The sequence below is a fragment of the Phyllobates terribilis genome, unplaced genomic scaffold (assembly GCF_046119375.1).
Source record: "Phyllobates terribilis strain yellow unplaced genomic scaffold, ASM4611937v1 Scaffold_4__5_contigs__length_816908805, whole genome shotgun sequence".
NCBI lineage: Eukaryota > Metazoa > Chordata > Amphibia > Anura > Dendrobatidae > Phyllobates > Phyllobates terribilis.
In genome coordinates, this window is record NW_027362764.1 from 404,715,931 (window position 1) to 404,741,948 (window position 26,018).

Sequence of the window (26,018 nt, forward strand, 5' to 3'; positions counted from 1 at the left end):
GTTGGAATAAAATAAGAGGAAATACTGTCCACCTTTGATCTAGTGACAGTCTCTTTATAAAGGTTATTCCCAAAATCACAATGTGGTCTGATTATAATGTACATGTAATTATTAATTTGTGCAAATATAACTCACTTTTAAAGTTCTTCGTTTTGCATGTATCTCCCTCTCCTCTCACCCCCCATGAATGAACCTTCAAGCTCTGTACCATCCAGTTGCTTTTCGATTTGTCCTGTAAGGGTATGTGCGCATGATGCGGATTTGAATCAGAAATTTCCTGAACGTTTTTGCCTCTCCCTGGCAGAAAAAACGCATGTGGATTTTACATGCGTCTTTGACCCGTTTTTTACATGCGTTTCTTTTAAGCTTCTTTTTGTACATCAATGAATGCTTTTTGGAGCTAAATAAAGTTATTTGGTGGGACATTGCTTAAACCCTTGGATTGCCATCAGAACTGGGGTGAGTATATTGGTTCATTTAAGTGATTAAAGAATGTGTCTGCTGTAATTTAAATAAAGTGTTTACAGTGTGTCTGTGTTTATTTAACTCTTTACTTTAAGTTTGGTCATGAAAAGGTCTGGTTAACGCCTTGTCATCACCAAACAAAAGAGCTAGGTGTCAGCTAGTTCCAGTCTTCATTAGCATTTCTATTCATGTAATTTTTGCGACTGCTGTGAGCTGTTATTATTAGCCTGGGAAGGTGCCATTGGGCAAACATTTTACCTGGCCATAATTAACATCTCACAGCTGGTTCATTAGCCGCTACGTCCCCCCCAATCAGCACTCAGCAGCGCTTTGGACACAATGTATTTATGTTGCGTTCAAAACGCGGTGCTCTAATGCCGCACTTTTGTTGTCGGTACATGTGAATCCACCACGTATAATGACACTTCAATTGGTCAAAATCTGCAGCGGAGACTGGCGTGTCCACTACAGAAATTGACATGCTGCGGGTGAGTTTGGATACGTGACCACAGTCAGGAGCTGCTGCAGGTTTCACGCTGCGTATTTATACAGCGTCAAACCTGCAGCGTCCAGATGTTACAGCATAGTGAAAGGGATCTCTAGAAATCCCATGTCCACTATGCATGCATCAGAGGCTGTGAATCACCCGTGGACACTGACATGTGGCGCGTCTCTTGCGGAGTCGCTAGTCTCCGCAATAGAAATTTGACCACTAGAAAGTATAGAATGCTGTACATCCGCATGGTTCAGTGAACACATGTGGATTTACCTGCATTCAATAGAATGCAACGTTTTGGACGCAGAAAAAATTTGCGTCCAAAGCGCTGCTACGTGTGGGTTCCTCCATCATTTTTATAACCAGCAGAGAGAAAGCCGACCGCTGGGGGCTGATATTAGTAGCCATTCGCCAACAATGTTCCCTGGCTATTAATATCAGCTCACAGCTCTTTGTTTAGCCTTTACTGGCTAGATTACAAGGGGACCCCAGAAAAAATTGACGTGGGGTCCCCCTATAAAATCTAACCAGCAAAGGCTAAACTAGACAGCCGCGGGCTTATATTAATAGCCAGGGAAGGGGCCATGGATACTAGCCCCCTCCGCGGCTATTAATATCACCCTACAGCAGTCCCAGAAATGGCACATCCATAAGATGCGCCAAATCTGGCGCTTAGCCTCGCTCTTCCCTCTGCACTGTAGCGTTGGCGAGTGGGGTAATGTTGTTGGAGCTCACATCAGCCTCATATTGGCGGCTGACGTGAAGCCCAGGTTAGTAATGGAAGGCGTCTATAAGACTCCCCCATTACTAACCGTGTAGTAAAATAGTCGCCGCTTTTTCAATAAAAGACACGGCCAGAATAAAGTATTTTAATTAAATAAAACACACACGGTACTACAATTTTTTTATTACACGCCTCCGCGAAGCCCTCGATCTCCTGAAAAAAAACGTAAAAAAACTAACAACAATATTCCTCACCTGTCTGCCGTCAGCAACGCAGTCTACGATTACGCCAAGTGTCCCACGACGATCTGGGTCACTTCTATAGCAGTGACATCAGCCATCACTGATGTCACTGCTGTAGAAGACAGCAGTGTACACTAACAGGGGTGTAAAATCACCCCCTGTCAGTGTACATTGCTGCAGGAGGTCACTGGGGTTGATCAGCTGACGATAAGTTCGCAGAGACTGATCAGCTGAACACCCTGGGAACATTCTTGCGAATGTTCCCAAGGTGAGCATTAGCTGATCGGTCACGTGACCATCAGCTGATCACTGACTCCATCAATCAGCTGATGGTCATGTGACCAACAGCTGATTGCTGCCATCACTGATCAGCTGATGGTCACGTGACCATCAGCTGATCAGTGACGTCACCGCAGGTCCCTGCAGCTCGGTACACTGCGGGGTGCGAGCCCGCGCCCTGCAGTGTACCGCTGGCCGCCGGGGACCAGGAGGACACCGGGGGCCGCCGGATATGTGAGAGTATACAGGTTTATTTTTACTTTTTTTTTTTACTACAGTGGGCACGCTGGCTGGGAAGAGCAGACTGCTACTCCTTCCATCCTCATCGCTTCAGCTGTTATCAGCGGGACCAGCGGTCGGATGAGAGGAGAAGCAGTCTCCTCTCCCGACCCGGGTACCATCCGTACCACGATACCGGCGCGATTTCGCGCCCATTGATTTTCATTGAAACCCAGCAAATCCGCAGGTATAGATATTCTACCTGTGGGTTTGCTGCGATTCAATGCAAGTCAGTGGGCGCGAATTCGCCACGGAATTGCGCTAGAAATGGTTCTGCTGCGGTTTTTACCGCAATGGTAATCCGGAGCGGAAATTTCCGCATCGTGTCCACAGCACATCCGGATTACCATTGCTATACATGGCAGACCTATTAACAAGCGTTTATAAAGCGTTTCCGCGTCGGAAAAACTGCCACGGAAGCGCATTCAAAACGCATCGTGTGCACATACTCTTACAGTTTCACTGTTCCTGGTTAATCATACACAATGCTGTCTTTATCACCTGGCTTCCTGCCAGTAAAGCTCTGCCTCTACCTCTGACCTTCTACCTCTGACCTAGTTTCATCTACTTTTACAATGCATGCTATGCTTGTGTACATTGTATGCTCCTGTACTAAACTCTTTCAGCCCAAATTTTATCTTCTTCTATCTACATCAGTATAGCTACCTGTGTGTTTTTACATCATTGCTCTGGTTTTCATCAGAGCTCCACTGCCCCACACTTCTCCACAATGGAGCTTCCGATCTCCTCTGTTAACAGGGTGTGGCTCCCAACATCATGCTGATTAATAGCCAGCTCCCTGCAATGGGGAGCATTCTGCTATTGAGCATGACATCTGCAGAGATGCCCCCGTCAACACCGCTGCTCTGTTGACATCACTGGAAGCAGCACAATAGCAGGCAAGAGCGGTCATTGACTGCTCTGAACCGGAGATCAGTGCTGGGCAGACAAGGTAGTTAGTAACTACCTGCATGTAAAGCTAAAAATAATCAAAGTTCTGGATAATCCCTTTAACAATTTGATTATCAAACTAAAAATACTTAGGTCCTCTTTAAAATGCTTCTTTTCTCCTGAAGTAGGATTACTATCTTCAATCATGCTAGGGTTTATTACATTAATTTGATGGTGTATAAACATGTAATAGATATATTTGGAAACATAATGACTATAATTGCAGGAAATTTGAGAGAATCACAGTTTATGGGAGCAGCCATATTGAGGTTGGCGACTCAGCCTGTTATATTCTAGTGAGATACACCTCCAGATTTCAGGCTTGTCACTCTCGAGAGCCTATGTATATAAAATCTGCCAGCCGTCACATATTCAGCTTGACAGTCCCAGATTTTGGTCCCTGCCCACTGACCCAAGCGGGCTGCGGAATGTCCCACAGTTCGAGCTGGCCCCCTTGGCACTATGCCTGCTCTTGTAATGCCTCCTTTCACCCAGGGGAGTGCTGCATGACGTCACAGACTCGTTCAGCTCACGTCATGCGGCACCACCTTCAGGCCTGGTGACACTCCTCATTGTCTATGTGCTTATGCTCCTCTTCTGAGTCCCCTTTTGTATATGCCTACTTCCTAATTTAGTTCTAGGCTTTTCGGTGTACTGCAGGTATATATAGGGACTGAGGAGAGTACAGAAGCAGTTTATCACCACTTCTGTCATCTATTTTGCATACTTAGTAAGTGCTGTATAGAAAACGGAAGTAGCTGCACTGCCAATGCTTCTATTAGATCCAGTGTTAACATGATTCTTGGGCCTTTACCTGACACAGCAGAGCTGCTGGATAGGCACACCCAGATCAGCTCTGCTAGTGGGTTCTCACTTGCTGTTGTCCCTATAACTACATGAATGAAATACATAAAGTATGTGTGTATACATGTGTATTTGGATATAAAAAATCAATAAAATGCCAGGATTTTGTCACTTAAAAAAATCATGCCAAGAAGAATAGTTTCAGAACTGTTCCATCTCTGTCAACTATAATCTGTAAAATTCAGGTGGAAAAAGAATGGCTAAAATGTGGTTGCATGGATATGCGCAACCATGGATTTATACTTTGTTAAAGTACGCTTTCAACTTATGACAGCATTCATTCTTTTTCAATAGGATTCTTTCAGAATGGCACATCTAAAATCAGCAATCTTTGACCCACCCTTCCTTGCAGTAGTACTCCATATTTGTCAGATCTCCTGCGTACATCCTTCTTTAGGTCAAACCACACACTTTCAATTGGATTCAGGTCTAGGCCCAGGCTGCGCCAATCCAAAACTTTAATCTTCTTTTGATGAAGCCATTCTTTTGTTGATTTGTATGTATGCTTCGGTTTGTTGTCATGCTGAAAGGTCAAATTCCTCTTCATCGTCAGCTGTTTAGTGAGCACACTTCACTACTGCAATGGAGTCATGATTACCATTGTGCAGCTCATACGTCCACTTTCACAGTAATCTGCATTTTTCTGACGAAGGCCTTGTGTGACCAAAACGTAAAATTGATGTTTTGGATTACTATTATTAAAGCTATGAAGTTTTGACCTAAAAGGGGTGCCGTGATTCTCTATTTTTATTTTGGGGATTATATCCCATCCATCTGTGTACACTCTCTATTAAAACTAGTAGAGTGACATGTTCATAATTGCCAGCTATTTAGGAAAGACCTGAAGGTTTTGATGCAAAATTGACTGATATTTGGAACTATTAATAATTCCTCCCATCTTGACTAAAGCCCCAGTTCCAGCTGTCAAAAATATCCTCAAAGCATAGTACTGCTTCCACCATGCTTTACTGTGGGCGTGGTGTTCTTTTGGTGATGTCCAGTGTTGGAGCTTTGGGCCAAAATGCCTTTTGGAACTATGGTTAAAAATTTCAACCTTGGTCTTATCAGATCATGACACTTTTTTCATATGCTTTTGGCAGACTTGGTGTCTGTTTCTTTGGCAATGCGTTAGCTGGCTTTGAATGTTTTTCTTTATAAGAAAAGGCTTTTCTCCTGCCACTCCACAGGCCTGACATATAAAAATTGTAATGTCATTGTTGTATCAAATTTTTTGTACCCTTCTTCTGACTGATAACTCTCAACAATGAGATTCCTTTCTTGAGTTGTAACCTGTTTACAGACCATGCCTTTTGCTGCACTATGAAGTAAGAAAACGTCAGGAAAATCCTATAAGAATTGCTTAACTTTATATGGGGTTAATTAGAAACCCTTTAAATGATGGCAGCTGTGCACTGATTATTTGACATAAGAGTCAGGGTGGATAGGTCACTACCATACTCCATTCAATGACTTTTCCTTCTGGCCAAGAGCTACAGGTGGGAGTAAGGCTATGTTCACACACATTGTGTTTTTATTTTTTTTTGCAGTTAAATCTGACAACTTTTCTCTGGCAGGAAAACAACTGCGTCAAAAATGCAGGTCACCTGCGTATATTTATGCATTTTTTGCAGCGTTTTTTTCACTGCCCTTCTGTCTCTATTTAGGCATGTACATAAAGTTCTGTGAAAAAAAAGAATCGCATTCTAGTTTGCCATCAAAAACACAGGTTCGTTTTTTGCTTCGTTTTTGGTGCATTTTTGCAGTGTTTTTTTCACCACCCATTACTTTTTATGGGTGAAAAAACGCTGAAAGAAGTGACAAACTCTATTTTCCAAAAACCCAACCAAGGCAGAAAATATGCAGCAAACAAAAAGCAAGATGTTTGAACAGAGAATTCTGGTTTCTCGTAGACTTTGCATATACTGCTTGACACAGCTGGAAATTTGCATAAAAATCTGCTGCAAAATACGCAGCAAAACACAACATGTGTGAATATAGCCTAAATGTGATTAAAAGCCAGCTACCAGGGAGCAGTGTGCTCTCTGTCTGCTGGACTGAGTGGAAGTTCAGCCTGGAAGTAAAAGTTCTGAAGATATCACTATGAAAAGTGAAGGACTGTGGTTTGAACTGAATCTGCAATGTTTGGTGAGAAAACCTTGGTTTCTGTACAAGTGACCATATTTTTTTCAAGTACGTGTATTTTTGCTGCTAAAAGTAATCCTGTTTAAGCTACGATCGTCTTTTTAGATTGATGCAAAATTTAGTTATATTTGGAACTGTTCATAATTCTCTCCACCTTGACTGAAGCCCCAGTTCCAGCTGCTGAAAAAATGTTGGTTCCACAGTGCTTCACTGTGGCATGGTGTTCTTTTGATGATGCAGTGTTGTCTTTGCGCCAAAAGTACCTGTTGAAATCAATGGCCAAAAAGATCAACCGTGGTCTCTTCAGAGCATAACATGTTTTCCCACATGCTTTTAGCAGAATTAATGTAGGATTTGGCGAGACAAAGCTGGGCTTGAATATTTTTCTGTTAGAAAAGGCTTCAGTCTGGCCACCCTATCCCACAGGCCAGACATGAAGGATACAGTAGATTTTTATCATATGCATTACACTACCCGCACTTGCCAAAGATTCCTGCAGATCGTTTAGAGTGCGCAGAACACGTCGTCCATTGTTTCCATAAAGAATTTCACATTTATATTCATCTGATCACAGAACAGTTTTCCATTTTATCCTCAGTCCATTTTAAATGAGCTTTGACCCAGAAAAGACGGCAGATTTTTTAGATTGTGTTGATATATGGCTTCTCCTTTGCATCATAAAGCTTTAGCTTGCCTTTGTGCATTGTGCGGCAAATTGTGCTCTCAAGCAATGATTTCTGAAGTGTTCCTGAGTCCTTGCAATGATTTGCATGACCGAATCATGCCCTGTTTTTAATGTAATGCCACATAAGGGCTCTTACATCACAAGTATGAACACTCATGTGACAAAATGTAAAATTGACCCTCCAGGAGTTTTTCATTAGTACCACATTTTTTTTAGGCCCGTGTCAACTTTTTTTGAGATGTATTCATGCCATCAATTTCTAAATAAGTACATTTTTTCAAAAGAAATGAAGGATGTTTGACATTGGTGGACAGAGACTATACTAAAATAGCTGCTTTAGCAGCTGACTTGATTATTTAGCCTGTGGCTTTCATATGGTTTTATAGTGATAAGTGCACATATTACAAGGGATATACAGCACTGCCTCCTAACACAGGAATCTGATTGCATCATTTCTGATGAGCAATTGGTGCTAAAAGCTTAAAGGGGTTTTCTCAGGAACAAAACTTCATTTTAATAAATAGATCTTGGAATGATAAAAAGTTCCGCAATTGAATGTATTTAAATAAAATGTTCCTGTGCTGAGATAATCTTATAAATGTGCCCCTGTTATGTGCTATGTAATGGCTGTGTCTCACCCTGCAGGAACACGGTCTGATCATACCACAGCTGCTGGGCAAGGGGGGAAGCAAAATAGAGTATACAGACATTACAGCAGGGGATCACAGCTGATTCTTTGAAGTAAAAAATTGTTTAAAAACAGGCAGGGAAAGGTTTTACATCACAGAAAGAATCAGATGCGAACCCATGACTGTATACTCTTTTACAAGACATCAGGAATAGGACAGACATTTATAGAACATTTCATAACTTTCCCAAATTCTTATGAAAAAAAATATTCCCCACAAACTGCATTGAACTACTGAACCCAATTTTTTATATATTTTAGGAGTCGGAGTTGGTCCATTTTATACCTACTCCACCAAAATGGACACCGACTCCACAGCTCTGGTAGCCAAAACCAGGTGAGGAATAATCAGAGCAAAGGTATAATAGAAACAAGTCACCATTTCTGGATTTATCACCCACTCCTGATTTTGGCTCCCACCCCTGAGAAAAAATACTGACTGAGTACTGATAGTGGGTCCGTGGCCTAAAGCCTACAATCACATGGGCAGGCAGGATCAAGCTCTGTTTAAAACTGCCATAGGCTTAAGGATGGAGTGCTCAGTCAGAAGGCATGTATTACAAATATCAAAATACTGACCATCACTTCCAAATAGAAAGTCAAATGTGAACAGGTGCAACTAAGAGAGTCTCTTCCCTCTCCATAGTAACTGGCAAGTTAAAACTGCACTCTGTTAAACGTTATAGTATGTAGACATTGAATATATGAAAAACATGAATAGGCCAGTTTTTGCGCCAAGTACCTTAATTTTTACTTATTTTCTAGAACTAAACGCGATTCCAATTTCATGTATTCTATATCTGCATACTTTTACATTTAACATAGTGCAGCTTTAATTTGTTAGTTACTACATATAGAGTGTCTCTCTTGGCTTTGCTCCTGTTCGCATTTGACTTTCTGTTTGGAAGTGATGGTCACTCTTTTGATATATATATTTAAAATGCTAAAAGGATTTCCTCAAGGAATCCCTCTAGCCACAAATTAGCAAGCAGTACAGTAATTATCCTAGGTAGTGGCGCCATTTATGTCTACCCATATGTGTAAGCCGCTCTCAGTGTATACAGTATTAGTGTAGTCACAATACCAGCCAGGTCACTCATTGACTGTATGCTATGATACTGATGAACGCTCAGTGCTCACCATATTACCAAACCACACAGCAATCAGTCTGCATTATGGGTGCCACTATATATGAACTATTACTGTATGCATTGAGCACTGCTTGCAATTACTGGTAGAGATAAGCAGCACCACTACTTAAGCCCCCGTCACACATAGCGAGATCGCTAGCGAGATCGCTGCTGAGTCAAGGTTTTGGTGACGCAACAGCGACCTCACCAGCGATGTCGCTATGTGTGACACTTTGCAATGATCAGGCCCCTGCTGTGAGGTCGCTGATCGTTGCAGAATGTCCTGGACCATTTTTTGGTCGTTGGCCTCCCGCTGGCCAGCACACATCGCTGTGTGTGACCAGCGGGACCAACGATCTGGCTGGTAACTATGGTAAACATCGGGTTACTAGGGGCACGCGCGCACTTAGTAACCCGCTGTTTACCATGGATACCACTCTGCTACTGTGCGCGGAGGCTCCCGCGCACCGTAGCAGAGTGGTATCCATGGTAAACAGCGGGTTACTAGGGGCACACGCGCACTTAGTAACCCGATGTTTACCATAGTTACCAGCCTGCTCCTGCTTGCAGCAGGCTGGTAACGGGAGCAGGACATCGTGGAAAGATTCTTTCCACGATGTCGCTGCTCCCCTGATCGTTGGTGAGCCTGCCTGTTTGACTGCTCACCAGCGACCACATAGCTACGCAGCAACGATCCCTGACAGGTCGTATCGTTGTCGGGATCGCTGCAGCGTCGCTATGTGTGACGGGGCCTTTAGAGCAAGGAACTGACTGCTGCTGATCAGCATTGTTGATTTGTTGAGTGCTCATCATTCTAGCTCTAAGCTTATCAACAGGGCATCAGTAACCGGTATTTGGAGGCAGCACTGGTTATCCATTATAATATATGCCGCTTATCCCTATCCGTAATGGTCAGCAGCGCTCAGGACATATAGTGTTAGCTCATTCACAAGGAACACATTGACTGCTTCACTGCTGATGAGCACTTGGCACTAGAATAGTAGAGGTAGGGGTGGTCATTAACAGTAAAGAATCTCTGTGCAGATCTTGCATCTGGGCCCCCTATCAGGCACCATCCATGTAAATGCATTTTATATGCATATTGACATTAGGCTCAATATAATAAAATATGCTCATTCTAATGTATGCTTACATATATACTGCATATGCTTGCATATACAGAGTACTGGCATAATTCAATTACAGTTATAGAAAAGCGAAAAAGGAAATCGCCAGATCACCTACGTTTGCAGCTTTAGACTTTTGAGAGCCTAGCGTAGAAGCCATTGCAAGGCGGTGATCAATTGAAAAGGAGTGGGTTTGTCCATCTTAATCCAAATAGGTTAAAATTAGCAGTTTATTTCAAACATTTAAAATCCTTAGAACAGTGGTAAGCGGACACTGATCATCCCCTTTTGTTTTTTTTTTCAATATATAAAATATGAACACAAACATACACATTAACATTTTTGAGATGCATGTGTTCATACCACGGGACAATTTTTTTTCTTTGTTCGTTCATTCACTATGTTAAGTCATAAGTTACATTATTTTTAACCAAACCATCAGTATCGGTCTTTTTTACGAAATGAGCTGTAACTTTGCAAAGTGGCATTTTGACAGACACACACGTGAAAGCATTAAAATTGTATTTACTTTTTATAGATGTATGGGAGAATTTTTTTATTATTATTATTAGTACGAATTGTAAATATTATTTTGCGCCAGACAGTCACCATCACTTCCGGTTCCAGCGCTCTAAAAAGTTGCACCTCCTGACTTGCAACTTTTCAGAGCGCTGGAGAACACTGGATCGGAAGTAACAGTGACTCTCTGGCTCCTGCACACAAGTAAATTTAAGTCACTTCCCTGAGAAGGCTAGAACAGTGCACAGCAGAGACTACAGGCAGAATGCACAAGCCTGGGATTTCCGGCCGCGCACCTGATGTTAAAGGGGAGAGAAGGGAGGAGAAATTCAGTATAATGAGAGAGGAGGCAGTCTTATCTTCCAGGCAGCCTACACCCCATAGCCTGGAAGATCAACATGAAAACAGATGATTTTTAATGAACAAGTCATCATCAAGGAGGCATACAGGTATGACTAGTTTCAGCTTTAGGGCAGAGACAAACTGCCATATAACGTGTGCAATGATCGAATTGCACTGAACAGTTTGGCAGGCGCCTCTCCTGACCTGAGCATGACAGTGTGATGTATTTGTATGCAGCTGTCAAGGTCAGGTCAGGAGAGCTGCTGGCCAGTACGAGGTTTGTGATGCGATCCTCGCACAATAAGTATGGTCTGTCTCTGCCCTTATTCAGTATGTATGCCCCTATTAGCTAAAAACGCTTAAATGGGTTGACAGATTCCCTTTAACCCCTTACTCAACATATGACGTACTGGTACGTTATATGACAGCTCCCTGACTTTGATGCGGGCTCGCACACAGAGCTTTCATTTTTCCTGGCATATGGCGACAGATTTAATCAGTCATCGCTCCTCCTGTACCAGTCGCTGTCACATGGTGTTCAAGATTATTGTAATTGTTCTTGTATGTATACCCCTTTTTCACATGTAAAGTGCCATGGAATAAATGACGCTATAATAATAAATAATAATAATAATCAGCCATTATGAGTTTCTATCAGACGCGGGGGGGAGTTTTATACACCATGCACCACTTTTTTATTTTTGCAGACAGAATGGTTCGTCTAATCTATACACAGTAATAGTGGACCATCTCATGACACACTGTATATATGTATTAATCAGCTACTTTTCTCAAATTCTAAGAGAAGCAGTAATGGGAACCCTGGTCTGTCTGTTATAGCAAGCAGACAATGAGACCCCCTCCTACCTGCACAAACTCTCCTGTCAGGGAAGCGTTCCACTGGCAACCAAACGCCAACATAGCTCGTTATACAGTAAGTTGAATGGTTTTTATGAGACTGACTTGATAATGATGCTGATTATTCTTATACACTGCACATTTATACTGCAGTTTGCAATACATTAATTGTTCCTTTTCTAAATATGCATGTTTGCTGTCTGCTGTCAGTCAACTGAATCTTCACCCCTGGATATTCTTTAAACCATTTTACCTATTGAAACTCGTACCCCTGCAACTGTTACCACCGATGATGAACGGGAAACACTCCCATCCCTGAAACATAATAGGTTTTAAACAATAAAAACTTCTGGTTTTTTTAGAAATAAAACCTAAAGCCATGTTTTTTTCTTATTTGCTTATTATTTTTTTTCTACAAATAGTCATTACTGTTACTTATTTTCTAATGTCTGGAACAAGATTTCTGAAGATAATTATTCTGGTTGGATTCTGCTCGACCTGATTCTGGTGTAATCAAAGCGAGCAAAGTGGTTTTATATATGCATATACACATATATAAATATGTATATAAGCTTCTACACTACACAGATTTAGGTTGTGTAGAAATTTCTTGTTGCACATATACAGTGGGGAAAAAAGTATTTAGTCAGCCACCAATTGTGCAAGTTCTCCCACTTAAAAAGATGAGAGGCCTGTAATTGACATCATAGGTAGACCTCAACTATGAGAGACAAAATGAGAAAACAAATCCTGAAAATCACATTGTCTGATATGGAAAGAATTTTTTTTCAAATTTTGGTGGAAAATAAGTATTTAGTCAATTACAAACAAGCAAGATTTCTGGCTCTCACAGACCTGTAACTTCTTCTTTAAGATCCTCCTCTGTCCTCCACTCATTACCTGTAGTACTGGCATCTGTTTGAACTTGTTATCAGTATAAAAGACACCTGTCCGCAACCTCAAACAGTCACACTCCAAACTCCATTATGATGAAGACCAAAGATCTGTCGAAGGACACCAGAAACAGAATTGTAGCCCTGCACCAGGCTGGGAAGACTGAATATGCAATAGGCAAGCAGCTTGGTGTGAAGAAATCAACTGTGGGAGCAATAATTAGAAAATGAGCGACATACAAGACCAATGATCTGGGGCTCCACACAAGATCTCACCCATTGGGGTCAAAATGATCTCAAGAACGGTGAGCAAAAATCCCAGAACCATGCGGGGGGACCTAGTGAATGACCTGCAGAGAGCTGGGACCAACGTTACACCGGCTACCATCATTAACACACTACGCTGTCAGGGACTCAGATCCTGCAGTGCCGGACGTGTCCCCCTGCTTAAGCCATTACATGTACGGGCCCGTCTGAAGTTTGCTAGAGAGCATTTGGATGATCCAGAAGAGTATTGAGAGAATGTCATATGGTCAGATGAAACCAAAGTAGAACTGTTTGGCAGAAACACAACTCATCGTGTTTGGAGGAGAGAGAATGCTGAGTTGCATCCAAAGAACATCATACCTACTGTGAAGCATGGGGGTGGCAACATCATGCTTTGGGGCTGTTTCTCTGCCAAGGGACCAGGACCACTGATCCGTGTACATGAAAGAATGAATGGGACCATGTATCGTGAGATTTTGAGTGCAAAACTCCTTCCATCAGCAAGGGCATTGAAGATGAAATGTGGCTGGGTCTTTCAGCATGACAATGATCCCAAGCACACCGCCAGGGCAACGAAGGAGTGGCTTCATAAGAAGCATTTCAAGGTCCTGGAGTGGCCTAGCCAGTCTCCAGATCTAAAACCTATAGAAAACCTTTGGAGGGCGTTGAAAGTCTGTGTTGCCCAGCGACAGCCCCAAAACATCACTGCTCTAGAGGAGATCTGCAACAAAGGATATATATATAACAAAGTATTGAGATGAACTTTTGTAATTGACCAAATACTTATTTTCCACCAAAATTTGAAAAAAAAATTCTTTCCAAATCACACAATGTGATTTTCAGGATTTGTTTTCTCATTTTGTCTCTCATAGTTGAGGTCTACCTACGATGTCAATTACAGGCCTCTCTCATCTTTTTAAGTGGGAGAACTTGCACAATTGGTGGCTAACTAAATACTTTTTTTTCGCCACTGTAGGGCTGCTGGTCAAGTTTCTGGGCACTGGAAAATGACAGGGTGAAGGCAGTAGGTTTGTGAATTGTGACAAAGGTGGGGCAATTTAGCCTGCAATCAGCATCTCTTAACTTCTTGATTTCTCTCTTCAGGTTTGTTTCAATAAACACAATTTTTTTTTTAAAAAAAACATTTTTTAGCGAAATATGACAATTTGTGAATTATTTTGAAGAATTTTTCCTTTTACTCTTCAGTTTGTGACCTTTGTATTTGCATTTAAATTACTATAGGAATATACAGTTAGAAGTGATCTGAAAAACATTGAACCTGAAAGCCCCTTTAAAATTGCTTGCAATAAGGATTTGTACTCGTTCCTGGTAAGTTTAACCTATTGTGTCTGTACTTGAATGTAAACAGTAAGCTAATTTATACAGGTAATACTAATGGTTATACATTGTTTTTACGCCTATACTAAACACATAATTTCAATAACTGGCATTAATTTTCTTATTTTTAAGTATGCTATGAATGCTAGTTATGGATTTCAAATGTGTGTTTATATAATGGATATATTTATGCATTAAAGGCATTGCCCTTTATCAGAAAATCCCAGCCCCTGAGCTCAGGTGGTTATTTAACAAAAAGAAAAAACAAAAAAGACTTGTGTTACTTGACTTGCCCTGAAATGCCCCATTCTGAGCCACTGAGCTTACTGATTGGCTACTGCGCTGTCTACATGACATCAGTGCTGCAGCCATTGTCTGTGTTCTGGCGGTGTCCCATCATTTTAGGAGTCTTTTTAGCGCACAAGCATGGTTACCCACCGTTCTGTGGACACCTAAAATATGGACACCGCCAAAACAGACGGAAAACAGTCCAAAGCATCTCAATCGTCTCCTCATTAGAGTGAGTGGTTCTGTTGGGGGTTTCGTCTGAATCGCATTTTTGTGGGATTTACACGGAAACCCCAAGGTAAGTGCTCAGCATAGAATACAAGAATGTGATCCCAGTCTTATTCTGGAAGCGATCAAAAAATATTAAGTAACCACGCACAAAACCAGCCCCCACTCGGGTCCCGTCATCTGTCGCTGGAAAAATAGGCGTTCCCACGTTACTGGTAAAACAAAAGACACCGAAAAGCGAAATGGCTCCCACCCCCTCAAATAAATCCATTGAAATCTGCGCTCCCTAATGCACTCCTCTTTCTGAGCCCCACTGTGTCTAAACCACAGTAAGCGGCCACATGTTTGGCATTATTGTGGTGTGGAGAGTGCACTCAATTTATGGGTGTTCTCTCCACATAAATGAGAAATCTGTGGTCTTTTACCCCTTGTAACTTCCTAACAAAAAAAAAATGTTTACAAAATTGTGCTGATGTAAAGTAGACATGTGGGAAATGTTATTTATTAACTATTTTATGTGATTTAAGGGCATAAAAATGAAAAGTTTGAAAATTGCAAAATTTTCACACTTTTCGCCAAATTTCCAATTCTTTTCGCAAATAAACAAGTCATATCAAAGAAATTTTACCACTATCATGAAGTACAATATGTCATGAAGAAACACTCTCAGAATCAGGGGGATCCTTTGAAGCGTTCCAGAGTTATTACCTCAAAAAGTGACAGTGGTCAGAATTTAAAAAAAAAATAGCCTGGTCAGGAAGGTGAAAACAGGCTTCTGGGTGAAGGGGTTTACTATCAATAGATACACTATTTGGGTTGATGAGTTACTCTTCAAGTAGCATCATAACTTATGTATTTAGAAAAAAAATGCAAATGGTAAACTTTGCGCAGACATATTACATACATACTCTATTGTGAGAATAATGGACCTACAGATGATGTATCAATAAAATGCAAATCCACTGGAAACTAAACAGTGAAGTATTAATACTCTGAACTAATTACTGCGTAATAAATTTCTCAGCCACATTGCCATGGGTTGTATTCCCCTGTCCCACCAGAACTGAAATATTGTAAAGTACGGTACTTTCTTTGCTTTAGTTACTAAAAAGTGCAAATATGGAGTGTTTGTTCTGAAACATATAATCACAAGGTTTAGATCAAAAGCTTTTTGAAACGTTAATAACAATATTTAAATTTAATTTCTCTTAATGCAACATTTGGTAGTCAAAATTAAAATGATTAGTTTTAGCGTTCCGAATTGCAATATATTACGGAATTTCATGAGAAGTAAACTAAGCAATGGCAACCACTTATAAAATAATTAACATACAGTCAGAACAAAAAAATTGTGACTTTAATTTTTAAATTGCTAATTAGTGTTTTCCTTCTTTAGCAATATTTTCAGATATCAGATGAGACTGATGTAATATTTATCCAACAAATTGTCAGGAAATTTAAAAGCCAGTTGCAAGAATTTAATGAAAATGACGAGCAAGTGACAGTAAGTGCTTATTTCTTTAACTACTTTTAACAATTTACGTTAGGTTTTTTTTTCAGATATTTATTAAATATTAGAGTGTTTACCTCTGAACATTTACTGTTTTTCTATACTATCAAGAGTGTTTGTACTACTCGTAACAAAGCATGAGCGGCCTTCTTTCGGAAACACCAGAATTATGAGAATTGGAAGCTGACTAATAACTGAAAAAGTCAGCTTCTCCTATGCATACTCGATCAACCTGCTGGGATAAGCCGTAGAAGAAGCAGCCGATAAAAGAAACTGAATTAGAAATTAAGAAACTCCAAGACAACCTAATGCAAGGGCCTGACAGGGCAGCATAGCACTTGTTTTCCCAAATGAAGACTGCAAGAATAAGATTTTACTTTAAAGGGTTATTGGATTCCTAAGGTGTCCTGTAAATGAGAAAAGAGACATAGGGAATCAGAGAACGATGCCACATGCTTAATTGGAAATATTTGCTAAAAATCATCTTTTTTTTGGTCATGTCAGTAGAGACACATGGACCATGACATTTCCTAAAGCAGTCCCTTCATTTGGGCATAAACTAACGCCATCTCTGACTTTTCTTGACATGGTCACATCCTGCACTAGGATTTCACTTTTTAAGAGACCAGCTGTAGTAGAGATGCTTCCTTTAAATGTTCCAAGCAAAAAGACTAAAGAGGTTCTAATACCAGGTTATGGTCCCATGGAGGAACATGTGCCAATAAGGAGAAATGGAGTGAGCAGGCCCTTGAAGATAGTCATGACCCAAAAGTTTTGAGATGGACACAAATTTTGGGTGTTGCTAAATTTGCTGCTTCGATGTTTTTAGATATGTCAGTCAATATTTTTATCGTTACTGAATTATAAATATAAGCTTTTAACAAGTTTTTAAACATTTATTAACAAACCTATCAAATTCATGTAAATGCTTAATATTTATTGTGCTGGATATTTTTCAAGACTGCAGCTATTCGCTCTGGCATGATAGATACAGTATCAGCTTTTGGGTTAAATCCTGACTGATGACCATTCATTCTTGCCTAATCCATGCTTGGAATTTATCACAATTTCTGTGTTTCTGTTTTTCCACTCGCTTTGTGAAGATTGACAAAAGGTTCTCAATGGTATTCAAATTTTGTGAGTTTCCTTGGAATGGAACCAAAAATTCCATGTTTTGTTTACCACCAAGCTACTTAGTTATCACTTTTGCCTTGTGCTCCATCTGAAAAAAAAGCATTGATCTTCACCAAAATCTTCCTGGATCATTGGGAGAAGTTGCCCTTGGAGGATGTTTAGATACCACTCTTTATTCATAGGTAAAATTATGAGTGAGCCCAATCCCTTTGATGAAAAGCAACCCCTCACATGAATGATATCAGGATGCCTTACTGTTGGTATGACCAAAAACTTGTTGTGGAACTCCCTTTTTCTTCTCCATACAATCATTCCTTCAGATGTCCCAAATAGTCTGAAGGGGGGGGTCATCGGAGATTATACCCCAGTATTCTGCAGTCCAAACTTTCTACCAAGTTATTTTCTCTTCTGCAGCCACCTCAGACTGTTCGGGACATCTGAAAAGAATATCTGTCCCTGCAATTGCCATCTTTCCTGCTTTGATTGATGTGGCTGTTGTCTCCTATCTCATCTACGTAGTCTGTTTAACTCTGTTGCCTGCACAGCAGGGTACAATACTTGACTTGCACAAGGCCCAACAAGCTGTGTGGTTAACATCATGCATGTCAATAAAGGAAAGGGGTTGCAGGGATACAGGAGGCACAGAGCACTGTCCAGAGATGGCTGAACCAGTTGTCAGCGATGAGCATATCACATGGAAAATACAGATACACAGCACACAAAGACTCAGTCCCATGATAAACCCAATATCCCTATGCATACAATAATACACAATATTATTGATGGTCAGCACACACACAGTGTCCCTATATCAAGACTACATGTAATGATTGGATCTTGCATTAATATGTTGTCCAGCAAAAAATGCAAGCTGGTAACCCTCAATGCATAAATGGCACTCTGTAGTGCTCTGAAAACTCCAGAAAATAAATATATTGCAAGTCCCCCATAACACAATGAATCACAATCCCAAGTAAGCACAAAAGAATAGGTCTCAGGCCAAATGTGGCCAACTAGTATACAGAGCCACCAAATGTCATCACCTCCGTCCAGGTATCCCTACAGGTCCAGCTAGTCAATTACAATCAGGGAAAATTAAATAGAAGCCCCTTAGGTGCAACAGTTGTGGTATAGCTGAGCCTGCATGAGTGGTCGGGAAAATGAGGCCGGGACAAGGGGGGAGGGCGCGAGACAAGCGGTCGGGCAAGAAAGTAGCCCTACTTAGCTGCGTTTTTCTTGCCATTTATACAAATTCTAACAGTCTATTCTGTAGGACTATCAGCTGTGTATCCACCTGACTTCTGCACAACACAACTGATGGTCCCAACCCCATTTATAAGGCAAGAAATCCCACTTATTAAACCTGACAGGGCACACCTGTGAAGTGAAAACCATTTCCGGTGACTACCTCTTGAAGCTCATCAAGAGAATGTCAAGAGTGTGCAAAGCAGTCATCAAAGCAAAAGGTGGCTACTTTGAAGAACCTAGAATATAAGACATATTTTCAGTTGTTTCACACTTTTTTGTTAAGTATATAATTCCACATGTGTTAATTCATAGTTTTGATGCCTTTAGTGTGAATGTACAATTTTCATAGTCATGAAAATACAGAAATTTCTTTAAATGAGAAGGTGTGTCCAAACTTTTGGTCTGTACTGTATATATATTGTGCCCATAAATAAATATTATGAAAAAAATGAATACACAATAAAAGTACACATATTTGGTATTGCAGAACTACCCAACCTATAAAACTGTCCCACTAGTTAACCCCTTTAGTGAACACCGTAAAAAAAAATGGAAAAAAGATGCTTTATCATACCGCCGAACAAAGTGAAAAAAATCAAACATTTTTTTGTAAATATAAATGTATATATATATATATATGTATATATATATATATATATAAAAGAAATATGAAAAACATAATCCCCAAAAAATAAAAATATATTGTACCCATAATATTTATTTATTATGAAAAAAAGGAATAAACCAATAAAAGTACACATATTTTCTTATTGCCGCGTCCGGAACGACCTGACCTATAAAACTTTCCCACTAGTTAACCCCTTAAGTGAACCCTAAATTTTTTTTTATAAAAAACGAAGCAAAAAACAATTCTTTATAGTCATACCGCCAAACAAAAAATGGAATAACACGCGATCAAAAAAACAAATGTAAATAAAAATTGTACCACTGAAAAAGTCATCTTGTCCTATAAAAACAAGCCGCCATACATCTCAATCAGCCGGAAAATAAAAGTTATAGCTCTCAGAATAAAGCGATACAAAAAAAATATTTTTTCTAGAAAATAATAGTTTTTATTGTGTAAAAGCGCCAAAACATAAAAAAAAAATATAAATGCGGTACCGCTGTAAACTTGCTGACCCGAAGAATAAAGCTGGCTTATCAATTTTACCACACGCTGAGCGGCATAAAAAAAAAAAAAAAAATCCGGAATTGCTGTTTTTTGTTTATTCTGCCTCCCAAAAATCAGGATAGAAAGCGATCAAAAAATATCACATGCCCGAAAATGGTACCAACTTGTCCCGCAAAAAACAAGCCATCACATGACTCTGTCGGCCAAAATATGGAAAAATAATAGCTCTCAAAATATGGCGATGCAAAAACTAGTCTTTTTTTTCTAAAAAAAAAAAAAAAGTCTTTTAGTGTGTGACAGCTGTGAATCATAAAAACCTGAGCTGAATCTGGTATCGCTGTAATGGCACAGACCCGAAGAATAAAGTAGTCTAATCACCTATACCACACGAGGAACGGCGTAAAAAAATAAACTCTAGGGTTAGGGTTGGGCTAGGGTTAGGGTTGGGCTAGGGTTAGGGTTGGGCTAGGGTTGGGGTTGTGTTAGGGTTGGGATTTTTTCAAAAGTAAAGAAAAAAAAATTCCGATATGGTGACTAGTGTTGAGCGCAAGTGCTCGCTACTTGAGTTTGCATCGGGTACTCGGGTATGCACTGAGTGACATGCTCGAGTCTCTGCCCCTTATGCTTCGCGGCCAAAAACACTTTGCTGGGATCACCTGCCATGCACGAGCGATCCCCGCATGTTTTTTTGGGGTGTTTCACAACCGTGAAATTTGAGGGCAGGAACTCGAGCATGTCACTCAAGCACCCGTGATACATGGTGCATACCAGAGTACCCAATACAAACTCAAGTAGTGAGCACTTGCGCTCAAGACTAATGACAACTTATTCAATATGATGACCTAATGTTATGTAGGCACATCAGGGGCTCCTGAAATGCGACATGGCGTCCACTCTTGATTCCAGACCATCTTGCATTCAAAAAGTCACACATTGCTCCCTCCCTTCTGAATCCTGACTTGCGCCCAAACAGTGTATTTTCCCCACATATGGGGTATTGGCTTACTCAGGAGAAATTGCAGAACAGTTTTTAGGTTCCATTTTCTTCTCTTACCCTTGTGAAAATAAAAACATTTGGGGCTAAAAGATCATTTTTGAGGAAAAAGTTAGATTTTTTTATTTTCACGGCTCCATGTTATCAACTTTTGTGAAGCACCTGGGGGTTAAATACCTAGATAAGTTCCCTGAGGGGTCTAGTTTCCAAAATGGTGTCACTTGTAGGGGCTTTCCACTGTTTAGGCACATTAGGGGCTCTCCAAATGCAACATGGCTAATTATTCAAGCAAATTTTACATTCAAAAAGTCAAATGTCGCTCCTTCCCTTCTGAACCCTGCCCTGTGCCCAAACAGTGTTTTTTCCGCACGTATGGGATACCTGCGTGCTCAGGGGAAATTGCACAACAAATTTTGGGGTCCATTTTTTCCTGTTACCACTGAAAAAAAAAAAAAAAAAAAAATTGGGTCTAAAGTAACATTTTTGAGCACCTTGAGGGGTGCAGTTTTTAGAATGGTGTGAGTTTTGGGTATTTTCTGTCATAGAGGCCCCTCAAAGTCACTTCAAATGTGATGTGGTCCCTAAAAAAAATGGTTTTGCAAATTTTGTTGTAAAAATGAGAAATCGCTGGTCAACTTTTAATCCTTATAGCTCCCTAATAAAAAAACAAAAAAAAACAAATTTGTTCCAGAATTGTGCTGATGTAAAGTATTCATGTGGGAAATGTTATTTGTTAACTCTTTTGTGTGACATATCTCTCTGATTTAAGGGCATAAAAATTAAAAATTTTGAAAATTGCGAGATTTTTAAAATTTTTGCCAAATTTCCGATTTTTCCACAAATAAATGCAAGTGATATCGAAGAAATTTTACCACTATCATGAAGTACAGTATGTCACGAAAAAACAATCTTAGAATCGGCGGGATCCGTTGAAGTGTTCCGGAGGTATTACCTCATAAAGTGACTGGTCATATTTGTAAAAATTGGCCCTTTCATTAACGTGCAAACCACCCTTTGGGGTAAAGGGGTTAAAGGGGTTTTCCCACAAACAAAAGTTCATTGAATCAATAGATCTTTGAATAATAAGTTACACAATTGAATGTGTTTTAAATAAAATGTTCCTGTGCTGAGATAATCTCATAAATGTTCCCCTGTGTAATGGCTGTGTCTGACCGTGTACAGAACATGGTCTGATCATACCACAGCTCCTCGGCAGGAGAGGAAGCAAAAGAGTATACAGACATTACAGCAGGGGATCACAGCTGATTCTTTCTTTGAAGTAAAAATTGTTTAAAAACAGGCAGGGAAAGGTTTTACCTCACAAACAGAATCAGCTGTGACCCCGTGCTGTAATATCTTTATACTCTATTGCTTCCTCTCCTGCCCAGGAGCTGTGGTATGATCAGACCATGTTCTGTACACGGTCAGCCACAGCCATTACACAGGGGAATATTTATAAGATTTTCTCCGCACAGGAACATTTTATTTAAAAACATCCAATTGTGAAACTTGTTGTTATTCGAAGATGTATTGATTAAAATCAACTTTCGTTCCTGGGAAAACCCCTTTAAGGGGTTTGTTTAGCAGAACCCTAGAGAAGTTGTACACAGGAACTGCCTGTAAATTCATGGACAGTCTGTAAACATACAAAAAAAAATTGGCATGGCTATGATTTTTTTTTTCCTTACCGTTTTGTTTTTTGGTTTTCCAGTCTGTCTGCAAAAATTATTAGCGGTCTGCTTCTTTGTTTGTTTGGGTTTTTTTTGTATGATTTGTCCAGAAAAAAATAAAATGGTTGGCAAACCTGCAACCTTGATATTCCTATTCATTTTACACTGCTACTTGCTATCAGATGTCTAAGGAATATCCTCAAGATGCAAAGGACTGAAGACAAGTTTAAATTGAAACTTATCAAAGATTTTAGCACCTAATATTCTGCCAGTATGTAACATACATTTGCATGCAATCGCTTTAACTAGTTTAAGAGCTTTCAATTATTATATGACCCTTTTCTGGTTTTCTGCAGACAATTTCAGGTTTAGTTGATGGCAAAGATCAAGAGGAATCAATGAACAAATTAAACATTTGCGGACGTGCAAAAAGCATCCTTCATCATGCAGGTATTACATTTTAGACATTAAGGAAAGATGCTATGTACAATATCCATATTGTTGCTAAAGTGACTATCATAAAAAACATAGTGGGTTGTTTTTTTTATTAGAATATGCAATGTTTCATTTATTCCATATTGTTGCTTAATGTGTCACATATTTAACACCTCTAGCGTTTAGCAAAAACATTTGCAGGACTTTGGTTCGGAATTCGTGTCCGTTTTCCTTCGCAACTGAACCAGGGTCTTCTGGACTTCCTCTGTGCCCCTGGCATTTACAAAAGCCCCTTAATGTCAGCTTGTAGGGGTTTTCAACGCCTGGGACACTCAAATGCCAGCATCCTGAGTGTCATCTGAATAAGTTTGTCAGACCATCTTCTGGCTACCAGTGAAAAAAATATTCCATGACATGTTAAGACCACATCATTGCGATCTACTGATTAGGAATTGGTATCTTGTAAGATTTATCTAAATTGGCAATAGTAGTTAAAATCAGAGAGGATAGCAGACAGCATAAGGGATTATGTTAATGCTTGGAGCAAAGTGGGAATCCAAACCTTTTTGGCTTATAGCCAGAGTAATTAATATGACTTGGATTTTCATTCTTTCATCCTTGGCATAAGAGAAAAATGGGGTAAGCATAAAAAGGAACCAACTCTGGGATAGAGTATCCACATAGAGGGGAATTGTGAAGTGGCAGAAAGAATAAATACTAAGTCTGTTGGCTCTTTATTTGTGGCAAATATATCAAACATTGTAAGCCCCTACATAGCTGAATTTACGCAGCAAAATCGCTTAAAAAACGCTTGGTAATACGTGCCCCATGGTCTCCAATGATAATGCACATGCTGCGGAAATTTCTGCTGCGGATTATCATTGCGGAAAAATACGCAGCATGTCCATTAATTTTGTGGACACGCAGCGTAATCGCCGCCATTGACTTGCATTGGACCGCGTGACATCCGCATCACTGCATCTGTACATGCGGACATCACACGGTTCAATGTGCGGATGGTGCCCAGGTCTGGAGGCGAGGAGACTCTCATCCAGACCTGGGTACCATAGAACCTGTTAAAAAAAAAAAGAATTTAAAATAAAAAAAGATTATACTCACCTTCTGATGTCCTCCCGGTGTTTTCTCCCCTCCGTCTGGTCTGCTATATGGGTCGCGGTGTTGTGAAGGACCTGCCATGACGTCATTGTGTCATGTGACCTATCACATGACTCAATGACTTCACCGCAGGTCCTTCACACCACCGCGAGCCGCCCAAGACACCGGACGCAGCGGAGAAAACACCGGGAGGACATCGGAAGGTGAGTATAATCTTTTTTTATTTTTTACCATTCTTATTCTTTTTTTTTTTTTAACTAACTTAGTCACACTACTATAAATCCATGCCGGTTGCATGGATTTATATAGTGTGAACAAGTTGTCAAGCACTTTTCCAAGTGATGCTAAAATCGCTAGGAAAGTGCTTGATAACCCGCATGCAGAAATGCATGCAAAAACTCTTGACAAACGCTTCTACCTGGCAGGAAAAACGCATGTAAAATCCGCATGCATTTTTCCTGCCAGGGAGAAGCGGAAAAAATATGCAGCATTTCTGCATCGTAGGCTCATAGCCTTAGGCTGTACTCGCGTTCTTGTAGGGTCCTTCTGCTGAGAAAGTTGGCCAGTTAATTTACCTTTGCTTATAAGACTCCAAATGAAGGGAAAATCTTTTTCACTACGGAGAAAAAACTCTTGTGCCTTCCTGATGTGATGTGCAGTTGCAGCAGCCAAATCCAGGCACTTTGACATGCAGAGGAGGGGGGAAACATTGTAATTCACACAGGAGGCTGGGATTTCTTCCAGGCCCCGGGACTGGAACACATCAGAAACTTGTAGGAATAAAAAAACATTTCACAGCAACAAGACCTCAATTATGAGGCATAGATTTACGATTCTATCACCTGTATGCCCATATTAGAGATCAGATAAGTGCCAGGGGGTGACAGAGTCCCTTTAAGGAAGAATATATTTTTTTTCTAGGCTTGCATGAAATGCCTGCACTTTTGGAGGTTTGATGTTATTGTGATTGATTTTCATTTTCAGGATTAAAAAGGACTGAGATTTTATGTAAAAAAGGTGTCCAATCCCTTCTCAATACCTATGTTTGCCTCCAGTAAAATAATAACACCTATACTCTCCTTTATTGCGGGCATCTTTCCACCAATATCTGCATGGGATCTCCCAGGGATCGCGTGACATTGGTCACAGGCATTGTATGACAATCAGCGTTCGTTTCACCCTCCCCTCCTTCAGTCAAATCAGACATCCATAAGAAGTGAGAGAGCAGCTGAAGTGGACAACCCATTTAAGGATGATATATTTTATGTTCTTAAGGGAGCGTCTGAATTGATTGAAAATGGAAAGTCTTTATTATCCAATACCTGCTTTAGGATGCCTGCCTAACCTGAACAGAACAATCTGTCTTAGTCACATGGAATAGATCTTAAGCCGATCTTTAAGTGACATAAGAAAGTCATTGATCTAGCTAAGAAGTTCACCAAATCTGTGAAAACACAATAAAGAAAAAGTTTATAGTCCTTTTCAGCTCTGGAAGAGGGAATGCATTTTTTTTTTACCTTGAAGTCAAAGCTGAGAGATGGTTTTCAAGCTAGCCCAACTAAATATTAAGGACTCTAGTCGTATAACACTGGCTTCATGCGAAGTCTAAACTTCTCTCACAAATATTTCAGAAGTGCCCCAGCATCAACCTTGTTAAGTAAAGACTCAGTTTAAGGACGAGGAAAAATATGGGGGTATTTTGAAGCGAACTTAGATAAAACTTTGTCAGAAGAGGCCTATTTGGCATTAGATAACTGCCCTCTCCTACAGTCATCTTTATCACTTTATCAAATTTAACCAAGTCTGATTGTCTACTGGGATAACATTTCATGGTTTTGATGAGGGAGTATGCAGCATTAAAAGAATTTCACTTTTTCTTTAGCTCTGTAACTTTGGAGAAAAAAGTTATTTGAAAATTAAATGTGGATTCCAAATTTGTCATTTTAATGTTTCTATCCACACTACCCAGCTATG

The 26,018-nt window shown here is 40.1% G+C and overlaps 1 protein-coding gene across 9 annotated transcripts in view; it reads left to right on the forward strand.

Annotated features, from left to right (window-relative positions):
* LOC141265450 (uncharacterized) overlaps positions 1-26,018 on the forward strand; it is a 239,138-nt gene that overhangs the window by 156,989 nt on the left and 56,131 nt on the right. For all 9 annotated transcript variants that reach the window (XM_073678575.1, XM_073678579.1, XM_073678582.1 and 6 more), the window contains 3 exons: positions 14,194-14,280; positions 16,202-16,309; positions 22,850-22,943. In XM_073678575.1, coding sequence (XP_073534676.1) covers positions 14,194-14,280; positions 16,202-16,309; positions 22,850-22,943 — 289 coding nt within the window. The remainder of the gene's footprint in view (positions 1-14,193; positions 14,281-16,201; positions 16,310-22,849; positions 22,944-26,018) is intronic.